This window comes from Balaenoptera physalus, assembly GCF_965194825.1.
Source record: "Balaenoptera physalus genome assembly, chromosome: 3".
Classification (NCBI taxonomy): Eukaryota; Metazoa; Chordata; class Mammalia; order Artiodactyla; family Balaenopteridae; genus Balaenoptera; species Balaenoptera physalus.
Window position 1 is genome coordinate 29,542,886 of NC_138890.1, and position 14,246 is coordinate 29,557,131.

Sequence of the window (14,246 nt, forward strand, 5' to 3'; positions counted from 1 at the left end):
GTCTCCGTGACATATGCCAAGACCAAACCTTGACTTTTCTCACCAGCCTCTTTCTATCTGAATATGAATGAGTTAAGTCCACACAGTCACTTTATAGGCTCCCCATCCTTGCACTTTGAAAGTCAGGGAGAGGTGGGATAGCATGGAGGGTGAGACCTAAGTTTCCCGGATCAGGAATACAGGTGTGAACCTGACTCTCTGATCTATTAGCTGAGTTGCCTTGAAGATGCTACATAACCTCTCTGAACCTTGGTTTCCTCCTGTGTTTACAGCTAGTCCTACTGCTGTGAAGTAAGTGCTTTAATGGAAGGATGACCAAAGGGTCAGGAGGTTTTGGAGAGAGTGGTTCATTTTGCCTGAGTTTGCAGAGGAAGGTTTCATAGAGGATGTGGCCTCTGAGGAGGGTCTTGATGGAGGGGAAGGGATTCCCCAAATGGAGGAGGGGGAAAGGACCAGCAAAAGTGAGTATGTGGTACTCTCCCATGGTGCATAGCAAGGGTGAACAATGCCATGCTAAGGAGTCTGGGCCATTTACAGAGAAGCAGGATCACCTGCAGTCATTATGGGTGTAGACAGATCTGGGTCCAAAGCCGAGCTTAGAGATGAAACTCTTGATGCCTCACTTGCCTTTTCTGTAAAATAGGGGTGGTGTTATTGTGAGACCCAACTGAGAGAAGATATTGAAGATACTCAGCTCAATACTTAATGCCTACTAAATGTGAGTAGGTACTACGTGCGGTGATTATTGTGGTTGTGTTGTTGTAACAGTTACAGCGTAAGGCCGCAGGGAGTCGTTCAAGGTTTGTGTACAGGTTAAGGAATGTTAAGATGAAGAAATCATACACCATAGATGATGGTGTGGCATTTGATTAGTTTAGGTGCTCAATACATTACTTGAGTGGTTATTAATTGCAAATGGCCACGAAGAAATGGGGTTAAATTTTGTAATTACCCTTCTTAGTGGGTCACGCCTACGAGAGTTGTAAATATGGGCCTGTTTTGACACCATTGTCCTGGTAAGAGAAAAATTTGTATTGTCTTCCGTACAGGGTTTTGATGGCTTCTTGTCTTTCAATCTCATATCAGCTGGAGAAGTGCAAAAAGCACGTGAGTCTGAACTGCTGCCCTCAGTCCAGAAAGAATATATTGAATATCTCAATAATAGATTCTCTGGTCTGGGATGGAGGAAGAAGGGATAAAAGGATAGGCTCAAATCACAGCAGGATCTGAGTAAGATGAGCAGGAACTTTCTCTTAAAAAATCTCATAAGAAATTGACCTCAGGCCCCATAACTTGAGAGCTGAAAGAGCCCTTTGAGATTATGTAAGACGAATTCTTATATTTAATATTATTTATTTCAAAGCAAAGAAAATTAAGCAAGGCCACAAATACATTTTCAGAGTGCATACATTTCATAACTTGCATACTCAAAACTTCCTTTCGGGCTAAATGTTATTATCTCCATTTTACAGACAAAGAAACTGAGACTTGGGGGCATGGATGGTGCATAGTCTGTTCAGGCTGCTGTAGCAAAATACCGGGAACTGGGTGGCTTACCAACAGCAGAAGTGTGTTTCTCACCGTTCTGGAGGCTGGGACATCCAAGATCAAGGTGCCGGCAGATTCTGTGTGCTGAGGGCCTGCCTCCTAAACAGCTGTCTTTTTGCTATGATGGAAGGGGCAAGGGAGCCCTTTTTTTTTTTTAATTATTTGCTTTATTTATTTATTTTTTTTAAATTTAATTAATTAATTTATTTATTTATTTATGGCTGTGTTGGGTCTTCGTTTCTGTGCGAGGGCTTTCTCTAGTTGCGGCGAGCGGGGGCCACTCTTCATCGCGGTGCGCGGGCCTCTCGCTATCGCGGCCTCTCTTGTTGCGGAGCACAGGCTCCAGACACGCAGGCTCAGTAGTTGTGGCTCACGGGCCTAGTCGCTTCGCGGCATGTGGGATCTTCCCAGACCAGGGCTCGGACCCGTGTCCCCTGCATTGGCAGGCAGATTCTCAACCACTGCGCCACCAGGGAAGCCCGGGAGCCCTTTTTATAGGACCTCTTTTATAAGGACATTAATCCCATTCATGAGGGCTCTGCCTTCATGACCTACTCACTTAGGGGGATAGGCTTCAACATATGAATTTGGGGAAGACACAGACATTCAGTCTATAGTATTCTGCCCCTGATCCCCTCCAAATTCATGTCCTTCTCACATGCTAAATACGTTCATTCCATCCCAATAGACCCACACTCGGTCCAGCCTCAACTTAAAAGTCTCAAGTCCAAAGTCTCATGTAAATATCACCTAAATCAGATATGGGTGGGACTCGAGCTATGATTTATTCTGAGACAAAAGCTGTGAACCTGTGAAATCAAATATATGTGTGCTTCCAAAACACAATGGTGGGACAGGTATAGGCCAGATGGTCCCATTCCAAAAGAAAGAAATAGGACAGAAGAAAGGAGTGGCAAGTCCCAAGCAAGTCCAGAACCTTAGGACTCCAGAATAGTCTCCTTTGACCCCATGTTCTGCCCTCCAGGCCCACTGGGGCAGATGTGAATCACATCAATCACATGGCCAGAAATTACAGGAGCCCTCGTCTTCCATTTCATAAAAAATGGGTAGCAAATGTTGAGAGTTGGAAATGTGGCTAAATTCAAGGAAGTCTTAAATTTCTACATGAGAGATCCATGGGGTTTTTTTTAAAGGGAAACAAAGATCTTTCAAGGTCTTAGGAGGCTGTCCCTGCCCTCCTGTGAGGCAGGCTTACTGTTTGGGAGAGACCCTTGACTTCAGACCAGAGTAGTGCTGCTTACCATCTCATATTTGAATGAAAACCACTGTCCCACCTGGGCTCCGATGCCTGCAGCCACTTCAGTATCGGAAAAAATACTCTTCTCCGGCTGTGCTTATGGGTCATATTCTCACAGCTGGAATCATCTACCCCTAGAGTCCAAAGGAAAAATTTCCAAAATGCCCATGAGGGTGAAAAAATGTTGAAACTCACTACAGTTTGTGCTGGTTGATTGAAAAAGAAGTAAAACACAGAGATATGGGAGATCACTTTCAGGCTTGTTAACAAAAGCACATTTCGTCTTTCCAGTTTCTCACTCCCTCTCCCCTCTGCCAGGGAGGAACCCCAGATGGTTATCACTCAAGAGTGTAACTAGGGAAACCACAAACCGACCCCCCATCGCTATGGAGACAGGCTTTTATTTGTTTGGCCTCTGAGTATTCATGACATCAGCAAGGATGCCTCTTACAAAGAAATTTTAATTCCCAATGAGGAAGGTTAAGAATCACATTAGAACATTTCAGCCACTTTGAAGGCCCCCACCAGTCCAGTTGCAGGTGTGTTTGTAAAGCAACAGCCCATTTTACAGTAGCTGCAGTGAGGAGCTTTTTAGAGATGATATAACTGAAAGCCAAGTTTGTGAATCAACAGACATTTTAAGGTTTAGCGACATTGGTGAAGGGATGATGTGCTGAGAATAAATGTTTCCAACAGAGTTATACACTAAGGTGCAAAACCATCAGGTTTACCTGGGACGGAAGAGTTTCCCAGGATTGGTCTCAGCAGTTTCAGTGCTAAAACGGGGGAAATTCTGGGCCAACCTTGGCAAGTGGGACATCCTAGCTATAAAGTCCTTTGGTCCTCATATCAGGTTGACACAAGAAAGGCTGGATTTGAGGCATGCCTCAAAACATGAGAGCACATTTTGCAAACAATAACCAAACTTCCTCGGTCCCTTGGTCTAAAAGTTGCTGAGAAAAGAAATTCTCTCATTGTGAATATGGGGTATCTTCGTTTGACTTGCTTTTTGTTTGCTTGGTTTTTGTTGTTGTTGTTTTATCTAGAAAAGCCAGAAATTTGTTTCTGAAACTTGTCCAGAATAAATGAGAGCTCAGCTTCTTCCCAACAACTGTCCTTCCTGCTGAATTAATTTGCAGGGATTTCTAACACCCCACACACACACACATTTTTCTGCACAAATTCATTTGCCAAATCCCCGACAAACCGGAAACTATATAAACACAGAAGTGGAGTTATTGATATTTCCCAGTGATGTGTAAAACACGCCTTTATTCTCCAAAGTCTGGCGTGCCGCTTTGGTGCTAATCCATCATCTGTGTTTGCATTATTGCAGAGCTGGCTTTCAGGAGCATCTACTGGAGTGGATGCAGTTATTCTCCTGCTGAGAAGTTGCATATGTCAAACAGCAGTATGATATATACTGTATAAAAGGTATTATGCTGGGCATGTGGCAAAGTATGCATAACGATGCTTGGTAAAACAGATCCATGCTTCAATTTTTAACTAAGTTCTAGGCAGGATGTTCTGATCAGAGACCTTAGTTAACCTAGGACTCTGTCCTTTGCAAAGTAGATTTGGTTGGTTGAAGTTTGGGAATGCTAACAATCAATTATCTAAATATCTCTGTAAGTATAACTGATACAGGCATGTTAAATTTCAGAGATCAATATCACTTTCTTTATCTATCTTATAATATGTGTTTTCATTTATATGCGTATAATAGGGAGATAGTACATGTAATTATTATGTAGGAACAATAGGCATAAAGTTGTCAGTTCTATAGACAAGAATCTTTACCTATCTTATAATATGTGTTTTCATTTACATGCATATAATAGGGAGATAGTACATGTAATTATTATGTAGGAAAAATAGGCATAAAGTTGTCAGTTCTATAGACAAGAATCTTTGTGGATACATAAATAATTCATGGATCAGTAAACATATCTATATGCAGTTGTTCTTAGGTCTGGTGGGCAAGTGTACAAAATGTGCAAAATAATAGATTCACCTCTTTTTGCTCATTTGAGATGTTTTAATGTGGAATTACAGTAGCTCCTTAATGATGAGAGATAGTGACAATTCATTAGCAGACTGTGGCTTGGATCAAGTGTTTGATTTGCCTACAAAGTGTGACCAGTACTCAATTATATGAAGTGTATGCATTCCTTTTGAACATGATTTTTTTTCCTTTTGCCAGTTAAAATAACCTTGAGCTTTACTTTGTTTCTTTTGAAGACCCCAGCCAGCAGAAGACAAATACTTCTATAATTTGTTCTTCAATAATGATTTTTTTAGAATGTTAAACTGTCATATAAAGCAACCTTCAGAAACACTACTAGATTTCTTGTTTTCTCCTTAAAGGACAGTTGGCTAACAGGAAGAAATGGGATAGCAGGTCAAGGCTACTTCATGTTTTGTCTTCTGGCTTGTTTTAAGAAAGCAGGTTCTTTTTTTCCCAGGTTTTTGTTTTTTTTGTTTTTTTCATAGTTGCAACATTCTATTTCTCCTCGGTGCAGAAAAAGAAATACACTTCAAATATGTTTATGCTGGAACATATCTATTTCATCAAAAACAAATTAAAATTAGTTTAGTTTTTAGAATTCTCTTATACCTTTTAAGATAACTGAGATATAAAACCACAGGTGGTAACCATCCAAATATTTTCAAAGGATTTCTCACACTTCATTCTATACCCCGGTACCTAATCAGTGTGAACATCTAATAATACTCAGTTGCTCTTATAGGTTCATTAATTGTTGGATTCCGGGACCATAGACTTGCTTTGAATTTCTAGTAAGGCTTCCCTTGTGAATTTCATGCAGAAGCCCTTCCACTTATTTTGCGCATTTCATGTAGATTGTTTTGCTCGGAAATTAGCAAACTGCTTAACTCCAAAGGGTGCTGAGCTTTAGCTACTTCCCCCATTTAGCATTAGGAGGACTGCAGCTAGAGTCGCTGCAGTCCTATAGCAAAACACTGCAGCTGAATTTTGGGCCCAGAGTGACAGTGCCCTGAGGCTAAGTTTACCGATCCATGGGCTGAGATGCTTGAGACCCACAGAACATCAGGATGAGAAGTGAGCATCTGGGTAGGTGTACCCTGGTATGTAGACCTTGCATCTAGATAGCTAGTTGGGAATTCTTCTTTTCTTCCAGCTCTCTAAAGCCTATTTCTGGAGCTTTCTCTTTTCGAGGTATTCCTCACGGAGTCTCAAATGCATCACTGAAATCATGAAATTTTCTTTCTTCTCTTGTTGTTGTGTGGTGGTGGTTGGGAGATAGATAGATGCCTCTTGATACTGTAATCAGTTTTTTTTTAAACCCCTTTTTAAGGATTTAGATGTGCTTCTTTTCATTTTTGAACTGCAAAAATATTTCTATCCTGCTTCAATGATGAAATGTGAAATTGTGATGGAAAGAGATGAATTGTGATAATATTATGCTTACAAATGGGAATTCTTACAAAAGCACTATCTCCCTGTCCGCTGTTTGCGGAGATTATTTTAAGTCCTCACTCACGCTGACTTTCCTTTCTGACTTGTTTATATTCTCAGAGTATGAAAATACAGTAGTCAGAAAGCTCCTCTCGGGGAGTCTGCATTTAGTTCTTGTTGGAGGATTCCTTTCTAAATGGACTCTGGTATCCTTTTAGCACTCACATTGTTTGCCGAAATCTGAGCTGCCCAGGGAAATGAGAGCAGTTAATTTAATATCATGAACGTTTGGGGGCTTCTCGCCTTATTCACAGGCAGGAGAGTGTAAATCACATTGAGTATTCTGTATAAAGTAAGAGGACAATAAAAGTCGCCTCCAAAAAATAAACAGCCAACCTTTCCTCCATCCACTGCCTTCCTGCTCCCCACCTTCACTCTGCGCCCATGGAAATCTCCCTTTCTTCCAAGCGACCTTCCCAAATGCTGGCTCGCAGAGATCTGTGTGGCAGAAAGGCGGCCCCCCATGTGCTCGTGAAGGGAATGCTCCGTCATTATCGTTAGTGCCGGGGCCATAGGGCCACGGCCAGGACAGTGTTGCTCGTGGCTTAGAGCTTTCTTCCATACATTTTGAGCCCAGCCCTGTCACACTTGCTCTAGAAGGACTCATTCTGCAGCCATACGTGACCAGCTGTGAAGTCCCTGGCGCTAGGCAAGGCATGGGGGTAGGTTATTTCGTGGGGCAAGAAGAAAAGATTCAGTAGCAGTACAAAACACACTTCTTATTGCCAAGGAAAAATAGAAAGAGAGCTACCAGGCACTTTCAGATGGCTGAGTTCTGAGTGTTCCCGTTTCCGAAGTTCCTTTTGCACCTGCCTCCTGAGTAACCGTGTGTGGAGCGGGCGGTGGGCTTTTTTGATTTGTTTTTAAGCGGATCTTTGCATGAGTCTTTTCAAAGGCCCAGTATCGACCTTTGACCTGAGAGCTTAGAGCATACATCGGCAGCCTCCATCCACCCCCAGAAGCAAACTGCTAAGACAAATGCTTTGGCCTTAGCTCTGGAATGTTCTCTATGTGCCTATTTCACTTCTCTCCCAACACCCACAGAAAGATGCTGGGTTTGCTTTGATTTCACCTCCCCTCTCCTGTGCTTCAGGACTAACTTGTGTGTGTCTGAGATGTAATTTTGAAAGAAAACGAAAACTTGTCGGACCCACGTGTGTTTTTACTTTGTTTGAGGGACCTAGATTATTTGCAGGCAGTATCAGAATTGATTGCAGACAATTAATGAGCATTTCACGAATACTCTGATGCTCAGTGCCATGGAGATGTAATAGCTGGGAAGTGAAGTAACTCGGGTTTTCGTCTCCTGACAGGACCCTCGCAGGCCTTTACCCCTGTAGACTTCTGTAATGAATGATGCGTCTTGGGAAGGACTGACCACCAAGGCGGGGATACTGTTTATCTGTGGCTCGAATGAAAGGAGACAATCTTGGTTATAATAAGTGTCTTCTAGAAAAGCACACTTCAGCATAAATATTTTAAAATTTGATACATTTCATGTGTTCCAAAATACTCTATAAAATACACCCACAGAGATGCTTATATTAAAGCTTGGTTTTCCCCATTATTCATGAAGAACTAGGTGTCGACTTGTGCCACCCCCTGAAACTATTTAAACATCACGTAATTGATAACGTACTAGAGATCTCTGCTTTTAGCCTTGAAATGAGCAGGGTCCTTTCAGAGACTCTTGTCCCCACTGCTCTGTATCCTGAGTGGCAGGACCCTGATGGGAGACTGACTAGTGGATTTTTTAAAATCTTTTGCACATCTCCTTCCCCCCCTACCCTTTTTAATTTCTTTCTACCACTTGATTTTTTCTCTTCTTTCTGTGAGTTTCTTCTCCCCTGCAAGTTACATACTTTTCATGTAAAAGTCTGTGAATTTAGAGTATCCTATTTGGTTTCTGGTGCACTCATAAAGAAAAGGAATGGAAAACGCTTCACACATCTGGCAAATAAATAATATTCTAATAGCCAGGACCTCTCTAAAATGTCTGCACAAAAGCAGGTGCACCACAGACTGCCATCTCTACGCACTACCCCAGACTTCCCAATTGGATGATTTAGGTACTTTTCTACTTAGGCGGATGGTACTGTTTTTGCCGAATTCAGCATGTTCAATGAACAATTTCTTGGCGCCAAAAGCCAGCTCCACTGCATTTCTGCTTGGTAAGGTTCGGTGGCCTTGGCGTGGAGCAAGGGTTGTTGATTCATTGGCACTTAAACGATGATAAATCTAGAAGTTGGGCAGTGGTAGCAGGCTGCCTTAACAGAACCTTTGCGGGGAATCAGCGGCCCCAACGCTTACAGGAGCTCTACAGAAAGGCCACTCAGTCAACTCTCGTTAAGGGAAGAATTCAGGGTAGCAGGAACTACTCTGAGATCCCGTGTGAGTTGGCGTCAGCAAGGACTTTGAACGCTAGATGTAGAATTTGTCAACCTACGGAGTGCTTCTGCTTCTTGAGATACCCATTTCCTGCCTATTCTGTAATCCTAAACACCTAGTGTGTTGTATCGGGAGCGTCTTTTGAGATGATTCTGTTCCTCATGAGACCGCGGCAGAGCCCATCTGCTGTGATGCGCTCCATCACTCTGATTCTACGTGTTTCATTCCTGCGTATTTACGCAATCCTGCATCTATATCTTTTTTCAGTGATAATAGGATTTTAATTGTAATTCCACCTTCCTTCAGCAGAATATAAAATGCTCCAAGAGGGCTACCAAAGGCAGCTTTGACATATCTTCTGCAGAGAGTTGTCTTGGAATAGATTAGCACAAGTTTCAAGTGAAAATTCCAGCATCAGGAGAACCCTACACCTGAGAGGGGCTGATTTTGTCTGAGACAAAAGAAAGAAAAAGGAGTCTAGGAGGGAGTTTTTCAACACAGTCACACTTCTTTCTCTCTTTCTTTTTTTTTTTTCTTTTTTTTTATCGGAGTATAATCGCTTTACAATATTTTTTTCCAGTCACACTTTTCTCCTGGCCCCCAGCATAAATTATATTTTGTGTGTGTTCCGCACACAAAATATAAGACAGCCTGGTGATAATAACCATTTTCTGTATAACATCTTTTTTTTTAATTAAATTATATATATATACATAATAGATGATATTTAAGTTGGGGTGTGGTCATGGTAAATCTTCTGACTTACACGTCAGGCATTTGAGATAGTGGGATCTATTTGTTATCCTTCAACTAGAATAACCTCAGTCCCCAGCTGGAATGTATATTAGTCAAGGCATCTTTTTAAAAGACATGATTTCCGTGCTCATAAGATTGAAAGGGACATAAGAAAAAAAAGTCCTGAAATAGGTGCATTTAATTCTCCCCAATTTAAATTTAAGTGGTATATCTTTAAGGCAATAATGATAGTCCTTTTTTTTCCCCCATCCAGAACGCTTCCATCAATGAATTTCTTTAATGTTGATGATGCTTGGTGCAGTTTGAGGGAATCTGTATTTAGTCAGAAAATACTTCAATAGAATGACCTACCAGATGGGCCCCATAACAAAGCACGGAGGCATCAAACCACCACAGACATTTGGTGCTTAGAATAATAAAAAGACTATAAAATTAGATTAGTTGAGTCTAATTTGGAATTGGTATATTCCCCATGCACCCTCGCTGCTCTTGGGCAGATAAAGCCTTGAGATTTAGCACTGTGTCAGAGCAGAAGACCGCAACTTCCAGTAAAAGGGAGACAGGGAGAGGGAGAGAGGGGGAAAAAAAGCATTCTGGGAGGTCACGGAGGGCAGAGCAGTGACCTCCAATGATTTACAGGCCTTTAGCTTAATGAAATTGTTTCAGTGACATGACGGTAAGAGCTCGTAATGGATTGGATGCCCTAATGTAATGAAATTACTCCCTTCTGCCTAAAAAAAAAAAATGCGCAATTAATATTTACTGAGACCTGACAGCCTTTGGTGCGCTCGTCTGTGTAGTTCCCTCAGACAGTCAGAGAGGAGAGACAGCAGCGTGGCAGACAGGCTGGCTCTGCACGAGCTCCTGGCGGGGACGAGCAGAGCCGGCGAGGGTGGAGGGGCAGGCGCTCGGGGGACCAGGGACACCCGGCCCAGACGGCCCAGCTCCTCAGCACGGCCCCCACTCAGCCTTCATGCTCTTCCCTTGCTTTTCCACAGGCAACTAGACAACAACCGCATCAGCTGCATTGAAGATGGAGCCTTCCGAGCGCTGCGTGATTTAGAGATCCTGTGAGTTGATTTTGCGATCGCTGCCTTGTGTGCGTGTGCGTGCGTGTGTGTGTCCGGGTGAGGAGGAGAGAGGGGGAGTGTGTGTGCCTGGGGGGTCCGTGTGGATGCATTTCTGTGTCTTCTGCTGCAGTGCTATTAAAATTGGGAACCGGGAGATCCCTCCGGCTCACCTTGGCCAAAGTGTTTGCAGGCAGCAAAGTGGGATTTCTCTCCTCCCACAAACTGGGGTTACTGCTAATTAAGTCTCAATTGAGTCCTTTCTCCCCCGATGCTCCCACGGTATTTGTTGCTGGGTGAAACAGATGGGCTGGAGTAGACCCCCAGCGCCTGCCAGAGCAATCAGGGAGCGTCTGAGTGTGGGCTTACTTACGGAGAGGCAGGTTACAGGTCTGGGAGATGAGAAAGGGGTAGCACCAGGGGGTCGGCTGGAATTACCCAGAATCAGAAAGGGACTTTAGCACAGGACCAGGGGGAATGCCAAACAGCCTGGTAAAGTCCAGTCATTGCTGTTGCACTTGGGATCACATCTCAGGATTAAATCCAAACTTTAAGCAGTAACCTTAAAGTGACAAGGTCTGGGGGGAAGATGAGAGGAGATGGACCCCTCCCCAGAAGACCACCCTGCACACCTTGTCTAGGAAAAATGTGTAGCTGCCCTTCTGTGTTCTGGATTTTCAGATGGGTCCAGCTAAGGACACCTGATTTCCAGGGGGAAAGTCGGCTAGGAGGCATCCTGGGGTCATTCAAACTAAAATTGAATTGTGTAAGAAAACATTTTGATTGTTCTCCACTATGCCCCAACTACACTTCCAGCCGTCCCTAATTTGGGGAAACCTGGAGAGGAAGGCAATACAGCCTAGCAGAACTTGCTTCAGGAGACGTGCAGCTCAGTCCCGACTCAGCCCCTCAGTTAGCTGTGTGACCTTGGGCAAGTCCCTTCTGTGCTTGGACCCTCAGCTTCTCATTTGAAAAATGAAGGGGACGGTTGCTTTATCTCGGGGGTGACTTCCCCTTTCCAAGTTCTGTAACTGCTTGCTTCTAAAAATAATTCTGATGCTACAGTTCTAGCCAGAATGATAAGCATAGGATGTGTTGAGCATCCCCCTGAAAATTAAATAAATAAATAAATTACGTAGTCACCAGGTTACATATCTCTGACTCCCAGAAGAATGAATAAATGTCAAACAAATGAAAGAACAGGTACATTAAAATGTCCCTTTGTCCATAAGGGAAGGTCCTCCTTCCACCATCCTTTTCACCTGGCCCCGCAGACAGTAGCAGTGGGTTGGAGACGTCCTCTTCACGTTGTGTGAGAGGAAGGTGATTCCAAGAGGAATCACGGGAAATCAGAGAGGATGCTGATGCTGCAAGCTGCTGGAAATCGGATGAAAACCGAGAATTCCCGGTACGGAAAAGGCAGGACCCACAGCCAGAGAGGTCAGGTTGTCATTCCAAAGATGGATGGTCTCTCCTCACCCAAACTCTGACCCCGGAACCGGCACCAAATGCGTGTCTGCTAGGGAGAGGATGCCAGCCCAAATTTAGTAACCCCGGACTCCTCGTAGCAAGAGGCTGGAGCTGAGAAGGGTAGGCTCGATTTTCCCTGCCTGCAAAAAAAAAGCCTCTGTAGAAAGGGCTGCTAGGAGCATATCACCTTCTTCTTGAGAAGGATGAGAAAATTCCCTGGGAAGAGACCAGGAAATGGAAGTCACCAGCTGCCACAAAACAGCTGTGACCACCTGACAGCCCACATGTTAGTTCTCTCGACTCGGAGTGGTGTCATCTCGCCTCACCAGGAAGGCTGTCTGCGGGGAGAGGGAAGGGCTGTACAGTCAGACACGCCTGGGTGTGGAATCCCGAATGTGGTGGCACTTTGGCCAAGCTACTCCACCTCTCTGAGTCTGTTTCTTTAACTTTAAGAGGAGATGCCCTATATACGACATAGGAGGGGATCTCTAAATGATGTCCCCTCCACTTCCCTAACTTTCTCCCCACCATGCCCTCATCTCCACCAGACTCCTGTCCGGGACAGAATTGGATTGCCCCTCTCTACTCTGATATTTGCTATCAAAATGTATATTTATATTTTATCCAGATACGCCAGGTCTCTCAAACTTGAAGCTTAAAAACCCAGGATGGAAAAAAAAAGTTCTCTTTGCCCATCATTATAAAGCGCCCCCAGGATCTGATTAGTTTATCTTCTCAATTCCAAACAAAGCTAGATCAATAGCTTTGTTTTAAAGACACTCTCATTTGGCTTCACGTGGCTAAGCACTGAAAATTAATCATAATCAGGTATTCCATGGGTTTTTAATTTCCAGCAGAGGCACACAGCTTTGGAACCATCCGTCTTCATGGTGAGCCGTTCTGAAATTGGCTGGAGCTGACATCTCCATTTAAAGAACCTCCCCGCCCTACCCCCAGACCTTCCAAGTCTCATCTACGCATTGACATTTTATAATACTTCTCTGTAATCACAGCTTAGGCACCATAAAGAAACTTGACAATGAAATAATAAATAGGAACTAAGTGAGGGCATCATACATTAACTTAACAAATTCTTCAGAGAGAGAGACGGAGACGGGGGGCGGGAGGGAATTCAAAACACTCTGTCCGCACAAAGGTCGTGTCTAAGTATCTCAAGCTTTTAAAGTCTGCAAGTCAAGAAGACAAAATATAGTATTTCAGGTGTGTTTTCTCTCTGACACTAGGCAGCATGAAGTACAAAATAAGGAAAGACTCCTGATTACCTCATGGAAAGCTCTCTCAAAATTAACTTAAGTTTAGGGACAAAAAACTACTAGTGAAAATATTTCACGTGGGATCCCCCTGTTATTCCATCCTTTCTGCGGATGGAAATGCTGTAAAACCTCTTTCCATCCAGTCTGAGGTTGGTTGCACTGAACCTAGGGGGTGAGTCTGGGCGGGAACCCCTAGCAGTAGGAACTGTGCAACATTGGGAAAGACTGTGAAATCTGCCCACCTCAACCTCATTTTTGACTCATGCCCAATGGCAGATGTCCAGCACAGAGTATGGTAGACAAAGGAAGAGAGCCACCACCCTCCCCTTTTCAGGTAGCCAGAAAAGGGAGTGAGAAGGAAAGCATAGTACGGGCGAAGCAAGTGATAATAGCTGGCATTTGTTGTGCAGTTACTAGTACCCAACACCAAAAGCAGTACTTTTACATCGTTATCTCTTTGCATCCTCACAACCCCTCCATGAAACTGTTAGTGTCTCCCTCCTTTTACAGAGAGATACCCATTTCAGAGAAGCCAAGTAACTGCTTAACTAGCAAGCCGCAGAACCTGTGTAATTAACCCTTCTACCAAGCTGCCTTTCTGATCTGTGTTGCTAAGGCTCTCGTGATGTTGGCTGCCCTGAAGCATGGCCAACGTGTGCTGCAGGGTGGTGTGAACTGGCCCCAAGAGCTGGTCTAGGCAAGCTATCAGTGACTCGCGGTCCTGCCGAGGAGAACGCCAGAGCCTCCCACAGCTTATAAAATTGTCGTTCCCTTTACCCAGGGATGGCTCCTCACAAAGCTGAAGGTAAATCAGACTCACAGGGGAAAGAAAATCATCCTGCTTTTTCACTGACTTACATTCTCGTCCCAACGATGACTTATTCTCACTTCTGGACGTCACCAATTGATTTTGGTACTCCCCGGTGCTCCGTTCTCCAGACCTCCCTAAAATACAACCCCAACTTTCTGTATGGAGCTTAAAGTTC

At 43.8% G+C, this 14,246-nt stretch overlaps 1 protein-coding gene across 2 annotated transcripts in view; it reads left to right on the forward strand.

Annotated features, from left to right (window-relative positions):
• The window catches only part of SLIT3 (slit guidance ligand 3), a 619,558-nt gene that overhangs the window by 429,013 nt on the left and 176,299 nt on the right, over positions 1–14,246 (forward strand). For both annotated transcript variants that reach the window (XM_082456399.1, XM_082456400.1), the window contains exon 6: positions 10,448–10,519. In XM_082456399.1, coding sequence (XP_082312525.1) covers positions 10,448–10,519 — 72 coding nt within the window. The remainder of the gene's footprint in view (positions 1–10,447; positions 10,520–14,246) is intronic.